At 30.7% G+C, this 16,503-nt stretch overlaps 1 protein-coding gene across 2 annotated transcripts; it reads left to right on the plus strand.

Annotated features, from left to right (window-relative positions):
* The first annotated feature begins 1,889 nt into the window (after positions 1-1,889).
* Positions 1,890-10,435, plus strand: LOC102602830 (K(+) efflux antiporter 5). Of its 2 annotated transcripts, XM_006347988.2 has the most exons (20): positions 1,890-2,316; positions 2,826-2,869; positions 3,277-3,344; positions 3,437-3,521; positions 3,620-3,681; positions 3,808-3,883; positions 4,006-4,080; positions 4,496-4,567; positions 4,695-4,778; positions 4,851-4,919; positions 5,015-5,092; positions 5,194-5,282; positions 5,385-5,481; positions 7,158-7,211; positions 7,388-7,483; positions 8,061-8,249; positions 8,325-8,402; positions 9,519-9,563; positions 9,656-9,751; positions 10,078-10,435. In XM_006347988.2, the coding sequence occupies exons 1-20, from the start codon at positions 2,085-2,087 to the stop codon at positions 10,120-10,122; spliced, it is 1,734 nt and encodes a 577-aa protein (XP_006348050.1). In that variant the 5' UTR covers positions 1,890-2,084; the 3' UTR covers positions 10,123-10,435. The 2 variants fall into 2 exon arrangements, with proteins under 2 accessions (XP_006348050.1, XP_015164545.1); XM_015309059.1 differs by lacking the exon at positions 3,277-3,344 and having other exon boundaries at positions 2,156-2,316.
* Positions 10,436-16,503: the final 6,068 nt, after the last annotated feature.

The following is a 16,503-nucleotide window of genomic DNA, read 5'->3' on the forward strand; positions in this document are numbered from 1 at the left end:
CTACTAGAAAACATATGTTTCTACAGCTAATTAGGATTTGATATTTAATGGTTTACCAAACAAATTAAAGAAAGTCATAAAAAAAAGAACAAATCAAATCAGAGCTTTTATTTTTAGACACTTGTCACTTGCTCTTGCATCATCTACCAAGCGGCAATTCTTCCCATCATTGCTTAAAAATAATTGTTATAACATGATGTGCCACGCCGGGGTTGATTTACGATATATGATGATTTTTTTTAAAAAATCAACAAATATATAGGAAATATAATTTGAGAATTCAGTGAGTTGTTAATTTAGTGGCATGATATGAGTTTTTTTTATACTTTGGTACTCTCTTAATCATATATGTAAATCTTTATTCAGTCTCTTTTTATTTTTTAATTTAAGATGGATAAAAAATCATCAATTTTAAATTTGCATCTGATTACTATTAGCTTTGATCTATTACATGGACCATTGATACCGTTAGGGGTGTACATAGGTCGGTTTGGTTTGGTTTTTCATTAAAAAAAATCTAAACCAATTATGTCCGGTTTTATTAAAATCTAAAAACCAAATCAAACCACGCAAAGTTGGTTTTTTTGGTTTTGATTTTAGTCGGTTCTTTTGTTTTTTTTTTTCCAGATTTTTATAACTATATGGTGTTTGAAAAAGAGATCAAATATATTTTCACTTACTTGTGTGATACTTAAGAAATGTTAAATGAATAATTTTTTTTGTAAAAACTGTAAAAATTCACATGAGTACATTATTTTTTTGAAATATCAACGTTCATTATGTTAAATTAATAAGATTAAAGGATACAGTCAAACTGAATACAAAACGAAATATTTACAAAGTAAATTGTTAACTTCGAATTTGAAAAAACTATAAACAATATAATTGTAACTTCGGATTTAATACAAATAAATATTTACAAGCCCAAATTTGAAATAAAATATATAAACATTGAAAACTATAAACTAACTAAAAATATATTAACAAAGTAGATTATAAATAATATTTTTTATTCTATAAATAAAATAAAATAAAATTTATATATATATTATGTCGGTTTGGTTTGGGTTCGGTTTGACTTTTTTTCTTTTAATACCAAACCAAATCAAGAGTGGTCGGATTTTTTTTTCAACCGTCAAACCAACCAAACCAATCTAAACCACAAATCGGATATTTTTCTCGATTTGATTTGATTCGTCGGTTCAATTTGACTTGTACACCCCTAGAGGCTAGATACAATAATAGTAAGATAAAGTAATTTCCTATTAAATCGCATGATACTGTAAAATTGAACAAATTTTTTTAATTGTAAAACTTAACGTTCTCTATATGTGAACGACGAATGATACATTTTATTTCAATTAATTAATCAACAAGCCTCGCTAGAACTCTATTTATGTATGGCATGGCTTACAGTTTTAATTATTAATTTTTTATTTTTTATTTTAAAAAAACTATTCATTTTGCTTCTACAAGCAAGCCAGTAACTAAAACCCCACTAGTCCACTACCACCTTAGGTTGCAAAATAGACACTAATTTAGATGTGTATTAAGTGATGAGGATAAAATCAAAAATTTATTTGAGAATATTAAAAAAAAAAAATTCTAAAAATGAGGTGCTCGTGTAATTTTTTTGTCCACCGTTAATGGATAGTAGTTAAACTATCTAAAAGCTAATATTTCACCTATATACCAGCACTTTTTTTAGGAAACTGAAAAATTAAGAAAGCCTTTTTTCCCCTCATATATTAAGTCTTCTTTTATTATATATATTGAATATTTTCTAAAGGAGTATTAACAATTATATAAGTCTTAAAATTAATATATTGAATTAATTTGACAAAAATTAAACCGAACAGATCCTATTACTTGAAACTTCATTAAATTCGTCAGGCTTAGATCCCGCCCTGCAAAAAAAATACTGAACAGTCAAATGGAGACAATAACTTCTTTTCAATTTTTGGCTTCGATCTAATAAAGCGGAAAGTTCAAACAAACACCTTTTGCGTCTCCATTTTCCCTTTCTTCTTCGTCTTCTCCAATCTCCTGCAAATTCTCTCTGTATTTTCTGTTCAGCTCTGTAAATGGAGAGGATTGTGGTGAGAAGAGAGAAGCTTCGAGCATGGATATTCCTCTTCCTGTCGGTTGTTTATTCTGGGAGGATGACCTTAGCGGCCAGATCTGAAAAGGAGATTAGGGCAAGGTTTTACGGTAATTTAGTAAATTCGTCCGCTCCCGTAACTAATGATGGCACTATTGCCAAAATGTTCGATCGTGTTCTCGAGAAAGAGTTTTCTGAAAACGATCAGCCTGAAGGTAAGTTTTCTCCATTTTCTCTTTATTTATTTTTTCGGAATTAGTGTTTTTTGTATTCGCTGATTACAATTTAAGTTGATTTATACAAGTTAATGGTGTATTTCCGGTCTTTTAATGAGCTTTTGACAAATTTACTTTTGGTTATTAGAGTTTTCATCTAAATATTTTACTAAAGGTTCCCGATTCGTGGTGGTTATATGATGTATGATGAAATATTATACATCTTTGATGATTGATGATGACATTTATGTCTTATGCTTGATTGATAAACAACCTCTTCAAAACAGTGTAAATAAGGCAAATTAAGTTATGAGCTTTCGTAAATCAATTTTATTTGCTACAAAAAGAAAGAGCGATAAGCTGAATAGAGAAACCAATTGGAATTTTTAATATGCTCCAAGTTCTGGCATTTAACCAATATGGTTACTCAGGAATGTAACAATGCATTCAGTTGTGTGGTTTGCATAATGAAATGTCGGATTTATCATGTGCTTTTCTCACCTGATTAGGTTCTGATGGACGCAGCTTTAACAGTACGGTTGCTGATGAGACGGTAAGCTAAGCTATTCATACTTGTCATCAATTTACTTTTGGATCATGTTAGTTGTTATCTCTGATATTAAGATCAGTAGAAGCTTATTTGCTGAAGCTTAGTTAACACAAAAACTGCTTATTTTAGATGGTGAAGCAATATATATATATATATATATTATTGGATCAGAGTATGCTTATGCTTAGCTGACTTTGTCTAATTGTTTGTGTCAAGGTTGAAGACATACATATCCATTCCAACTTCAACGTCTCCTATGTTTTAAGTTTAGCTCCTAATCAGAGTGCCAAATGGCCTAACATTTTGACTTGCGTTTGTCAGAGTCTGACACTTTTACAATTTACTTTTGGTTCCAGCTGATAGAAAAATCTTTGCTCTTTTATGAAAAGTTTACCTTTCTTTTCCATTAGGGAGTCCTGGAGACGGTAGCCAAAATTACCCATGAGAAGATCAAGAAGAATGAGACACAACAGACAAAGTAAATAAGAAGCTGTAACTAAACAGAGAACATGCCTCTCCTGGCTTTGTGTGAACTTTGCTGAAGTTATTCATTTATTTTGCCTTTTACAGTGATACTAGATCATTCAAATTACAAGACGTTTTCTCCCTTGAAAATGAAGGTTCTGATGATGTTACTACATTGATTGACAAAAAGGTAAAAAATGTATGCTTGAATTGTTATAAAAAAACATTGGTCAATATCTCTAACGTGTGCCTAACTAGCTCTTTGTATACTGTTTTTCTTGATGACAGGATAATGTGTTTGTCATGTCAAATAAGAAATCAAAATATCCGGTGCTTCAAGTTGATGTGAGGTCAATGTTAATCCTTTTTTATCCTGGCAATTCCACTGAATAAACATAGATATTTAGGGATTTTCATCTTTCATGTAGTTTCCACAGCTAGTGACATGTAGTTTGTGCTACAATGTGTGTCTGCAGACTTATCTCAGACTTGGTGGTGGTTATAGTCTCTGCTGCCATTGGTGGAATCATCTTTTCTTGTTTAGGACAACCGGTATGTACTTTTAGAAGCTTGTGAAATTTTACTTCGATGATTATCATCTTCTGAGCTTATAAATCTAAATTTCAAGTAAACCCAAGTACTGAATGTGTTTTAATCATGATTTCTTGAGGTAGGTTATTGTCGGTTATCTTCTTGCTGGCTCATTAATTGGACCAGGGGGTTTGAAATTCATCAGTGAAATGGTACAGGTATGTAATCCTACAAGACAACACATTGCTTATAAGGAAAAATCATGTCTGCCTGTTTGTTGTTGAAATATCCATAGATTAAGCGACAAAGTAATCTATCCATATGATAACGTTAGCGGAAAAAGCATAGAGTACATGAGTGTCAAACCGGAAAACAATCTTGAGTTTTGTTTCATTCAGTTTCTTTATTTCATGAAGAGAGGTGCTAACGTTTTGTCTGTGCTTTTGGTATGTGATGCTTACTGATTTGCGGGCGTATATTATTTCATTGCTATGTTCTTTTCGTTTTTGAATAACTTGACTTTCATTAACAGTAATCTGTGAAATTACTATCATATTCTTGGCTGAAACTCATTTAGTTATGATGTAAGTGTGTTTCTTGAGTTGAACTCTTTCAGTGTCGATTGTATTACAGGTTGAGACCGTTGCTCAGTTTGGAGTTGTCTTCCTTCTATTTGCTTTAGGTCTGGAGTTTTCCTTGACAAAGGTGCTTTATCATTCTTTGTGGGGCTTTTTCCATACAACTGTTAGAACTAATTCTTGAAAAAGTATCTCGGTATTTCAGTATGTATCTTTCCTTACTTGGGTCAGCCTCCTAACATATTATCATGCAGCTAAAAGTTGTTGGTCCTGTTGCTGTTCTTGGAGGGTTGCTTCAAATTGTTATCCTTATGTTTCTGTGTGGCACAACTGCAATGGTATGGCTGTGGAATTGAATTTCGCTTCTCCAATAACTGTTGCTTAGTTATGCATTCTGTAATGTGCTGCAGTTATGTGGTGCAAACTTGTCAGAGGGAGTGTTTGTTGGTTGCTTCCTATCAATGTCATCAACGGCAGTGGTATATTATAAAACCATGATTCTTGTCAGTTTTTCCTTGTCTTTAATATAAAGTAAGTCTCACTAGTGATGACTTTGACCATCTTAAATAAACAGGTGGTGAAATTTCTGGTTGAGAAAAACAGCAACAATGCTCTTCATGGTCAAGTGACAATCGGAACATTGATTTTTCAGGTAAAACCTGTGTCCCTATTACCAAATTTTTAATGGTCATGTCCTTTGTTCATATACATATTACTAGAAGGTTGGTCCTTTTCTTTTTCATTTATCCCCAGGACTGCGCTGTTGGCTTATTATTCGCTTTGCTTCCTGTTCTTGGAGGTAACAGTGGGCTTTTGCATGGAATTATCTCTATGGGAAAAGTGTAAGCTTATGGGCGTGCCACTTTCTATGTTGTTGTTTTTGTTTTACTTGGCAGCAATTCGAGGCTTAGATCAAGACTAAAAATTCTGTTTGCTCTGTCTAGGCTGCTGATCCTATCCATGTACCTCAGTGTTGCATCAATTTTAACTTGGTCATTTGTTCCACGTTTTCTGAAGTTAATGATTCGGTTATCTTCTCAAGTGAGTACTTCTCATGATCATATTTTCTTATTTATTCTTTTCTCCACATGGAATTATCTAGAGGTGTCAAATTTGACCCATTAACATGAAACCTGTCCAAACTTTAGCGGGTTGGGCCAGTGATATTTTCATGTCCGGTCAAGTTGGGTTGTAGCACAGGCTGGCCCATAGCTTAGACAGGTCATTTACGGGTCAGTTTCTTAACCCGTGATAGTAGCTATATGTGCATGTGCCATCCGTGTACCTCTCACACCTGCACACAACGCACACCAATTAATTGATCCTTTTCTGTAAACCTTTTTTTTAATGTTGTCTGACTTTTGTGTTTTTGGTGTTTGAATAAAGAATGGAAAAAATGCAAACTTTTGATTGTAAGAGGTTTTCTTAAAAGTTGGATTAATATTTTTTATGTTTGAATAATTAAGTGGAGAAGCTGCAAAATCTTTACTACAAGAGGTTTTCTTCCAAGCCAGGTGTTCTCAGAAACGAGATTTAGTCGGCATTTGTCCATAATTGTGAAATTTGGAAAAAAGTAGTATTTGAAAAAAAAGCTGAAAATTGGAGTTGTGTTCTGACATGAATACAAATTGAATTTGTTTTTGAATTTTTGTGAGTGATAAGTGAGGTTAAAAAAATAATTTGAAGTATGAAAGCTACAATACTCAAGATGGAAAGATATCACTTCGTGTCTTAAGTACAAATCTGTATTAGTTGCAGTTACTGCAGAATGGTAGACTTATAGTCAAGCAAATAGGCCAAATTTTTGGGACTAACCAAAATGGTTGCCGGTCAAGTTTTTATTTTTGGTGATAAAGGGAGTAGTCGTACTCGTACATGTAAGGTAACTTATCAGGCCTTCTGAAGACAAAAGTAATAGTGTAATACAAGGTTGTAAGTAAAATTTCTGTTACTTATAATGTTTGAAGAATCATCAGCCAATGATCAAGTACAGAAGGCCAAATTTATCTTGCATCAGGGCTGCTGATCTAAGCAGTTCATATTATTCTTAAGCCGCTCCTTTAAATGACAGCCCTTTGGTTGTATTTTCTTCAATAAATGTCAGACTCAGAGTGTACCACAACTGTACTGATCTTGAATTACCAACTGATGTCAGAATCCACCTAATTTAACTGAATAATGGAATGGTGATTCGTCCAATCTAAGACAATGAAGAAAGTTAGCTCTTGTCAGCATGGCATTAAACCTGAATCACCATTCCCTTGGAATCAACCTGACAATCGTTGAATTGAATAAAATATTGATTTACCAGACTGCACTACAACCACTTTGATCTTGATTTACCAACTGATGTCAGAATCCACCTAATTTAACTGAATAATGGAATGGTAATTTGTCCAATCTAAGAATGAAAAATGAGCTTTTGGCAGAATGGCATTAAACCTAAATCATGATTCAGTTAGAATCAACCATTCCGATTTTCGGAATTGAATGAAATGTTGGAGTCACGATTCTTTTCGTAGGTCATTCTGCAGTATCATACCAGTCATAATTGTTCGAATCTCCATCTTTTTTGTCAGTTGATCCCAGCATATGGTGCTGACAATAAACAATTTATATCAGCTCTGCTGCATGTATTTGTACATTTCCGAGCTTCATGCTTTATGCAGTTTTTCCTTTTCAAGCTGTTTACTTTCTTAATTCCTTGTCATTTTCAGACCAATGAATTATATCAGCTTGCGGTGGTGGCATTCTGCTTATTATCTGCTTGGGTTAGTTTGAACACTGTTCTAATTTTTCCTTACTAGAAATGGGATGGCTATTCTTCAGTTGCAAATTGCAGGATATATATATTTTACTGAAACATTCTTGTAAAAGCTCTCTGAAGTAGTGACTACATAGCAAGCAGTGCCAGAGAATACTGAGGATGTTTCATTTGATTCTTCAGTGCAGTGATAAGCTGGGCCTTAGTCTTGAGCTGGGTTCATTTGTAGCCGGAGTTATGATATCCACAACTGACTTTGCAAAACATACCTTGGACCAGGTATTGATATATGATAGGATGTTTCTTCTCTCATGCTTTTATTATTAAACATAAATTGGAATGTTGACCATGAACAAATCTTTAAGGCATCCTTACTTCAAAGTTCATTTTTCTATTTCAACTCAACAATCTTATTTATGTTAATATTTCTATGAGTGTTCTCATTATCTTTGAATGTTCCTGGCTTCTTACAACATCTTTGTACACAATGATATCTTATCTGTGTCAGTTTCTTCTATTTATATTTTTTCTACTGATTTTGGAACATTTCTAAGCTCTGAAGCATATATTTCCATTTCTCTTTAATTGTTCTGTCCTTCTTCCATCTTATTTTTCCGTTAATGTCTTGGGCAGGTAAAGCCCTCAGTATCTGCTTAGAAAATTTACTATTCATCAGTAGCTGTATTTATTTTCATTATCGGATATATGGAAAAATCAAATATCAGAAATAGCATTCTAATTACCATGCTTGCTGTACAACAATGGCAGATTGTAATGTATTACTTGGAAACATCAGACTACTTCGATTTTCCCTAATATGCTTTGCGATTGTTAAGTGTATTAATATTACTTGTAGGTGGAACCAATCCGTAATCTCTTTGCAGCTCTCTTTCTCGCTAGTATTGGAATGCTGATACATGTACAGTTCCTTTGGACACATGTGGATATCTTGCTTGCCTCCGTTATCCTGGTTATAGTTTTTAAGACTACTGTAGCCACTGTGATTACAAAGGTTTTTGGATATAACATTAGGACGTCACTTATTGTAAGTCACCCATCTAAACACTTGATAGACAAAATATATTGCCTTGATTTTTTATGAGTTTGAGTGACTTTACAGGTTGGACTTTTGCTTGCACAAATTGGGGAATTCGCATTTGTGCTCTTGAGTCGTGCCTCGAACCTGCATATTGTTCAGGTGATCTCATCCTACCTATCTTTTTTCACCTGTTATGTTTCTTATCGTTTTGAACCCTTCCCCTTCATAATACCTTTTAGGAGGCAAAAAAAAAAATTACGTTCAAAATGTGACCGTGCGACACTGATCTCCTGATGTTCTTCCTCTTAATGTCTTAAGTTCATGAAATAATGGAATTGCACTTACTTTTGTGGAGAGATTGTGAGTGCCACTATTTCTGTTGTTTCAAAGTAGATAGCATGACACAATTTGAATTTCTATATTGTTTTAAGGTTAAAACTTACCAAGTGGTTCTCTAATTTCATTTCAATCACAACTATACATGATACCGTGTTTTACATGTATGTATAATGCAATTAAATTCGCCCTAGTTGAATTTATGGTTTTTAATATTTCAGTCGTGTTTTGGAACAATAGATATACAGTTCAGTTTCTTGCTCACCCTGTTATTTTAAACAACAGGGGCACTTATACATTGTTTTCCTTAGCAAAATTTTCCTGGCTGCCTAGATGTTATTAGTGTCTCTGTGTCACGTAATGGCACCATAAACACTTTTTCCGTTAAAGATTAGCTTTTAAGAAAATTTAGAAGAACTCCTACTTATTAAACAAAAAAGAAAGAAGAGTCCCCTAAAGGAACTCTGCCTGTTTTGTAAAAACACTATGTGAAATATATTCCCATATGTCCAAGCTTGGTGAACAAAGCAGAGTTACCCAGTATATGTTATATGGGAAGTAGCATGTACCTCGTGAAATAAGTTGAGGCGCGTGTGAGCTGATTGGGACACCATGTGTTTTTTTCAAAAGAAGATACTGCTTGTTTTGCATTAAGAAACAAGTCTTGAATTATTTTTTATCTGCAGCTCCTTGATTAGGTTTAGCTGATTACTTGTGCTGTATTCTTACTTTCACCAAGTACAATCATTATTATTTTGAGATTGTAACATATTGTGTGTGTGTGTATATACATATATATTATACATCAGCTACACAAAACCTGTGCAGCAACCATAATTACTATGTGCAGTAAAAAAAAAAAACAAGCCACCAAGTACATCATTTGTCCCGCTCAAATGCCACATTATCGCTCTTTTGAATTTTCTGTGACATATACAGGGCAAGATGTACCTTCTTCTTCTCGGAACAACTGCTCTAAGTCTTGTAAGCTTCTAAATCTTCTAATTGCTTGAGGAGATCTACTTTCTATGCTTTATGTTTTTTAGTTGATGTTTAAGAATGAGAATTTTGTGCAGGTCACAACCCCCGTCTTGTTCAAGTTGATACCTGCTATCATGCACCTGGGAGTTCTTATGCACTGGTTTCCTGTGGAAAACGTCGCACCAGATGAGGTAGTGTTTCTTACTGAGATCATGGACTGATTGACACAATTGTAGATGAGATGTTATTTCTTTATCAAGTTCACATGCTAACACCTCAAAGATAGATAAAATGTTACTCTCTACTAACTTTTTTCTTCATTGCTTATGTTATTGTATTGGCATGCCTAGACATTTAAATGAGAATCTTCTGCACACACATTGTTCGTTTCTTCTGGCTGAGGAACAACAATGAGCTAGGGTTTCTCTGCTATAATATATCATTTTCTTCTAATTTTTGTTTGGCTATGATACAAGAAACACAGTAAAGTCGTCAGTTTGATTTTTTGTGTTTGCAGGAGAAAGTTGCAATGATTGTTGATACGCACAACAGAGTATTGTAACATAGGCTGTGTTTTATATCCAGTAGTATCAACACAATGGCTAGATGACAGAGAATTGTAAAATATACCCAGTTTTGGCGGGCAGTAAATTCGATGTGCATTACTCAGCCTGAACTCATCAAGGATGCAGAGGTTAGATAAAAGTTAGATTTAAAAAAATTACGAAAAAGTTAAATTTGTTATGTACATAAATGTTCTGAATATGGATGCTGTATATATTCTCACAGAACTTGTCCTTGACATCACGCTCACAAAAAAAAAAATGTACCTCGACATTTATAGTGAATGCCAACGAATTATCTGCCATCCAAAATTCCTTGCAATCTAACTGTGTACACCGGTCTTGTATTATTATTTTTTCTTAAGAAGATGGATTTTATTTTTCTCCAAATAAGCCAAATCATAAAAAGGAAAAAAGAAAAGATGAAAGCAACGGAATATAAGGACCAAATCTACGGTTGGTAGGGTGTATGTTTTAGGGGTTTTGTCATGATTTTTTAAATTAATATTTGAGCTTCACTTTTATTTTGTTAAAGTACTACCATAATTGCTTTACTTTCTCTAAAAGAAAATATAAATTTGTTCTATATTTGGTTATTCGTTTCTTGGAATAAAAGTTTGGATTTTATAGATTGGAGATTTTTCTTCTCATACTACAACACAATAGCATCCATCATACACTGGTTTAAGAGTCTTGTTTAAGGGGGAGATAATTCTTCTAATAAATATATGTTTTTAAATTTTAGTTTTTAATATGTAGATCTCGAGTAATATTTGATCCAATGATTGAATGAGTTTGAATAAAAGTTCTAATCAATTTGGAATCATTTGATGATAATGAAGATTTTTGTTCGGATACTACAAGAAAAGTTTCAGTCATATTTCAACATTTATGTGGCTTCATCTTCTTCTTTTTGTATAAAAAAAAAAGATAGTTTTTTAAATTCATTATATTTTTAACTTTAATTTCAACCCTAGAAAGCAATGGTGTTGAAGATTATGTAAACAACGAAGATTATCAAACATGTGAAGAGTCAATTAAATTTTGTCAAGAGCCAAAAAAGGAGGATTGTTAAGGTTTTACTCGAATTTTCTTATCATAATTGAGTTTTATTTTTCTCACGAAGGAAGGTCAAAGTATTACCATAATTGTTTAAATTTTTCTTACAAGGAAATATAAATCTTTTTCATGTTTTGGAAGAACAAGTTTGGACCTTTATAAAATGAACACGATTCTTCTCATACTACAACACAATAACATCTACCATGTAATCGTTTAAGAGTTTTATTTAGGGATAAATTATTCAAGACTCTTAAAATGACTACATGATGGCTGCTATTGTGTTGTGTAGTATGAGAAGAATGATTTTCAATTTATAGGGTTTCAAACATTTCGTCAAAGAAAGGAACAACCAAACATCTTTTTCTTTTAGAAAAAGTAAAGCAATTATGTTAATAGTTTGATTTTCATTTGAGAGAAAAATAAAACTCTAATATAAAAAGGAAATCAAGGCAAATCCTCTAACAACTCTCCCCTTTAGACTTGAAATTTCGTTCTTCATATAATCTTCATTGTTGTTGTTTGCTATGGTTGAAAAAAAAATTAAAATATTATGGATTAAAAATAATTTAGAAAGTACCTTTTTTAAAAAAAATAAAAAATGCAAATGAAATGTTGTAATATGATTGACAAATTCTTAGGCTCCCATTTCTCTTTAAATTAAAAAATATTAGCAAGCCTAATCGCCAGAATCAAGCTCTTAATTCACAGGTATGATTATATAATTATTATTTTTCCTTTTGCAGTATCTCAGTTCATTACATTATCATTTTCTACTTTTGCTTCAATTTCTTCTTGGGCTGTCGTGTTGTTGGCTTGATTTAAATTTTAACCTTTGCTTGTGTTGCTCAGTCATTAGTGTTATGTATGGTTATGTTTAGCTTCTCGAGAGTTAATTTATTATTTTTTGAATTAAAATTAGATTTAATTTAACGTTTAAATTTAAACTAAACGAAAAATATTATAAGTTACATTTTTTCTCATATCAATATTCAATATGATATACTAATACATTTTAAAAATATTGATCAAAGTTCAACCGTAAAACGAAATTTTAACTGGTAATTTGGGACTGAGTATAACACTCGTTCAGATAGTCACAATCTGCCTGCAATTAACATTAATTGTAAGTTTCAATTTTCTTGCTAATGTAATTGTCAAATTTTGGTTTTAATTAAATTAAAGTTTCATAGTTTGTTTATGAAAATGTTAGAAGATAGCCACTTTATCACTGTTTACTATGCATTTAAAATTTAGCCACTGCTACATGTTTATTCTATTGCCAAATAAGTACTATTATAACATCATATGATTACTTGCTATGTATTTAAAATTTAGCCACTGCCACATGTTTCTTCTATTGCCAAATAGGTACTATTATGACATCATGATTATTTGCTATGCATTTAAAATTTAGCCACTACTACATGTTTCTTCTATTGCCAAATAGGTACTATTATAAAATCGTGTTTGCTATGCATTTAAATCTAGCCACTACTACAAGTTTCTTCTATTGCCAAATAAGTACTTTTATAATATCAATGCCTAATAAAGCAAGGTTCACTTTTCTCTTACCTCTGAATTATTGAATTTGTATCTCCTAATAAATTTATGTTATGTCACGTACTATACTGAATTCAGATAAATTCAATAATAGAATGTTATATCCACCCTGTTTATAATTCATAAGTTATGAAAGACTACCGATTCATTTAATCAAGTACAAAATATAAGGACCATCCTGGAAATGGTTAAATTCACAATACCATTAAAGGCTTTGTTTAGACGTACTTATAGTTTTTGGTTAATTTTTGTATAAAAATAAGTATTTACAAATATTTTATTATTTTATTCAAATAATATAAAAATACTTTTAAAATATTTAAAATAAGTCAATCTAAGTATGCTTTGAAGAATAAGAGGCCGTTTAGAATAGCTTTAAAAATTAGCTTTTAAATTAAAAAAATAAAAAATCAAATTTAAATGATTAAGTCAAAAAAATAAAAAGGCAAAAAGACTTTTAAATTTTGCCGTCTTAAACTAAAGATATAAAGAATATACTGAAATATCATTTAATTTAATGATCTTTAATATATCATATGTAAAATTAAAATTAAAAAATTATCGTAAAAATAACTAAATAAATAGTAATATACTCCCTCTGTTTCAAAAAGAATGGTCTAGTTTCTTATTTAGTCTGTTTAAAAAAAGAATAACTCATTTCTTTTTTTGGCAACACTTTAACTTTAACTTTCCACGTGACATGTTTAAGGTCACAAGATCAAATGATATTTTGATACATTTGACATAACTTTAATTTAGAACCACAAGATTAAAAAGTCTTATTTCTTTACTTAAATTCTGCTCCAAGTCAAATTAGGTCACTCATTTTAAAACAAAGGAAGTATTTGTTTTTAACCAAATAATATATATTTTTTAAAAATAATATAAAGAAATTAAAGCACATGTAATATCATATACTATTGTTGTTTTAAGCATAACTATAACCAAACATAGAATCATGACTTTATAGATGTGCAATTGAAGTGTTGTGCTAAACTCAAAGGAGAGGATCCATTGAGAAGTGATATGCACTTTTGGTCAGACTGGATTTTGTCAGCTTTGTTTAGCTATTATTAGATCCTACACTCTATTTTATCAAAAAGTGAACATTACATAGCCTCACAAGTCCTATGATGGGTACTATTCAATTTTATTAAATTCCTTCATTTTTTTTATTTTTGGTCAAATGATCTGAAAGACGTTTGTATTTGATTTTGTTTATCATTTGGAACACGTGAATTTAAGAGTTCAGTTGATAAAATTGTTAGTATAGAGATCCAATTAACAAACGAAGTCAAGTCAATTTTGAATATTCAGGTTACAATTTAAAATATTAAGCCAACGTTTGGTCATATGATTAATCAAATATTTTTTAAAAGTTATTTTTAAATGAAGTTTCTATAAATATGATTAGGGATGGGTAAAAAAAAAAAAATTACAAAAGTAGGTCATAATAGAATATGGTAGCTTACAAGTGTGTTTAATGGTGTATATTATATGGCATATTTTTTTGTAGCGATCGAATAAAAATAATATAGATTTCACACAAATTTATAATTTGAGATTAAATCTTCAAATTAAATATATTTTATTAAATAGAGTAACAATTCAATATTCATCACCGTTTGATTAGAATCAACCTAAACAAACTCATGACATTATGTATACTATTCAACATTGTCAACTATTAAACAATTTCTTAGAAATACAAAATTGCCCATCAAAAATGTTATAAAATTGCCTACTCTTCGTAATTTTAACTTCAAATTTTATTCTTAATTTATTGGCCAGCAAATATCTATAATATTTATTATCAATCATAGATTTATTTATTTTTAAAAACTCCATATAATCGATTAAGACTACTATAAGATATAATAATATGAGATAAAATACATGATTATTTTATTCTGCATTTAGTTGACAGTATTAGGTAATCATTAGATTATTTATCCAATCATATTTTATATCTTAATAATGAGATAAATTATTTCATATACATAGTGAAATAAATTATACTTAAAATTAAATAATTTATTCTAAAATAATTAATTTCAAATAACTTATTCTCAACTAAACGAGCCCTAAATGCTTTGTTGCTGAGCCTTAAAACTTTAGGTCCCGGCCTACAATTAGGTCCCCTTCCTTGTTGACTTCTTAAGGCTACTACCCTTATGTTGTAGGCATGTTGGTTCTTTTTTCTTCTTTAATTTTAACAGCTTACAAAAAAGTTACAGTAAAGCTTGCAGAGAAATAGCTATAGTATTTATTTTTTCAATGAAATAAATCACTAATTACTTTTTGAAATTTATAGAAAATTAATGCATAAATATCTTGCCCTCTTTTTAGCAATCTTTATTTTTAGCTTTTCACCTAATATATTTAATTTTACTAAATTAAATTATATTTAAGTTGTATTTGATATAACTTCAATTTAATATTATAATAATTTTAAAAAAAATTATTACTCTTTCCGTTCATAAAAAATGACCTAATTTGACTTGACAAAAAATTTAAAATATGTCATCATGTCATGTGGAAAATAAAAAGTATTATATTATCTAAAAAAGAAAGAATTTTTTTTTTTTAACAAACCAAAAAGTAAAGCAGATTATTCTATATTAAACGGAGGACGAAATGATTTATGAGTCATATTACTCGTTTGCAATTATATGCCTACATGATTTACAAAAGAAAATCATTGATCAAATAAACCAACAAAATTCAGTAACTACCTATTTTTTTTGTTAAAATCATTTCAACGGACAATCTTTTCACATCAAAGATAAGTCTTCTTTTTAAAAATTTAATTCTGGTTCTTCCCTTTCTTTTTTCTTCTTTCTTTTTATAAAATATAAATTTATGGGTCAAATTTTATAAAATATAAAGTAGCATTTGTACTTGTGGTTTGAAATCATAATTTCAAATTAACTTTTGAACATGCAATTTAGAATTATAATTTTAAATCAAAGGAATATGTTACAAGTACATTTTACTTTTTTTTACCTTTTTTCCTAATAAAAAAAATTAGAACTTATAACCTCAACCGTTGTTTAAACTTTAAACTATCTGTGTCATTACAAGAGATTTCAAAAGTTAAAAGTAATATATTTTTAAAAAAATATATTACTTATACTTTTACTTTATTTGCACAATACGGTTTTTCCCTATCTTTTTTAGCTTTTGGCTCTGCCCACTGCTCAATATGCGTATCATCTTTTGATTCTTTTCAGTTTTTGAAGCAAAACAAAAGTAAAAATTTTGGCAGTCACTACAAAAATGAAAAAATAAGGTTAAAGATTTTCCATTTCCATATGAAAAACAAAATATTCAGAACATAGAATCAATGTATTTTACACCAACAGGGGAATTTATTTTTTTCTGCAATATGATCCTCTATTCAGAAACACACTTGTAAAAATTATCCTTTTCCTTTCTTTGGGCAAAAAAATAATGAAAACGTGATATGCCTTTTCTTACAGATAATCTCTATTTTGTTACAAATATTCAGTCTCTTTATTTTATTCCAATATAACCCAAACTTTTTTAGGAAATTTATTTTACTTTTATCTAAACTTTATTTACTACTCCCCCTTTTTCCAAACCAATCACTATTCTGTTCCTCCTTTATATATCAGCTTCAGAATTCGCTCCTCACTCGCAACACCCATGCGCGTGAAGTGGAGACGCGAGTTGACACTACGCGCTTTGAAAGTGCGTGGAGGACGGGGAAGAAAAGATTACGGATACGGCTGCCG

Source organism: Solanum tuberosum, unplaced genomic scaffold (assembly GCF_000226075.1).
Source record: "Solanum tuberosum cultivar DM 1-3 516 R44 unplaced genomic scaffold, SolTub_3.0 scf00099, whole genome shotgun sequence".
NCBI classification, from domain to species: Eukaryota; Viridiplantae; Streptophyta; class Magnoliopsida; order Solanales; family Solanaceae; genus Solanum; species Solanum tuberosum.

Coding starts and splice junctions, on each gene's coding strand:
- LOC102602830 (XM_006347988.2), top strand. CDS start 2,085: ATGGAGAGGATTGTGGTGAGAAGAGAGAAGCTTCGAGCATGGATATTC. Junction 3,682..3,807: donor GTGCTTCAAGTTGATGTGAG/GTCAATGTTAAT, acceptor GTGTGTCTGCAG/ACTTATCTCAGACTTGGTGG. Junction 5,093..5,193: donor TCGGAACATTGATTTTTCAG/GTAAAACCTGTG, acceptor ATTTATCCCCAG/GACTGCGCTGTTGGCTTATT.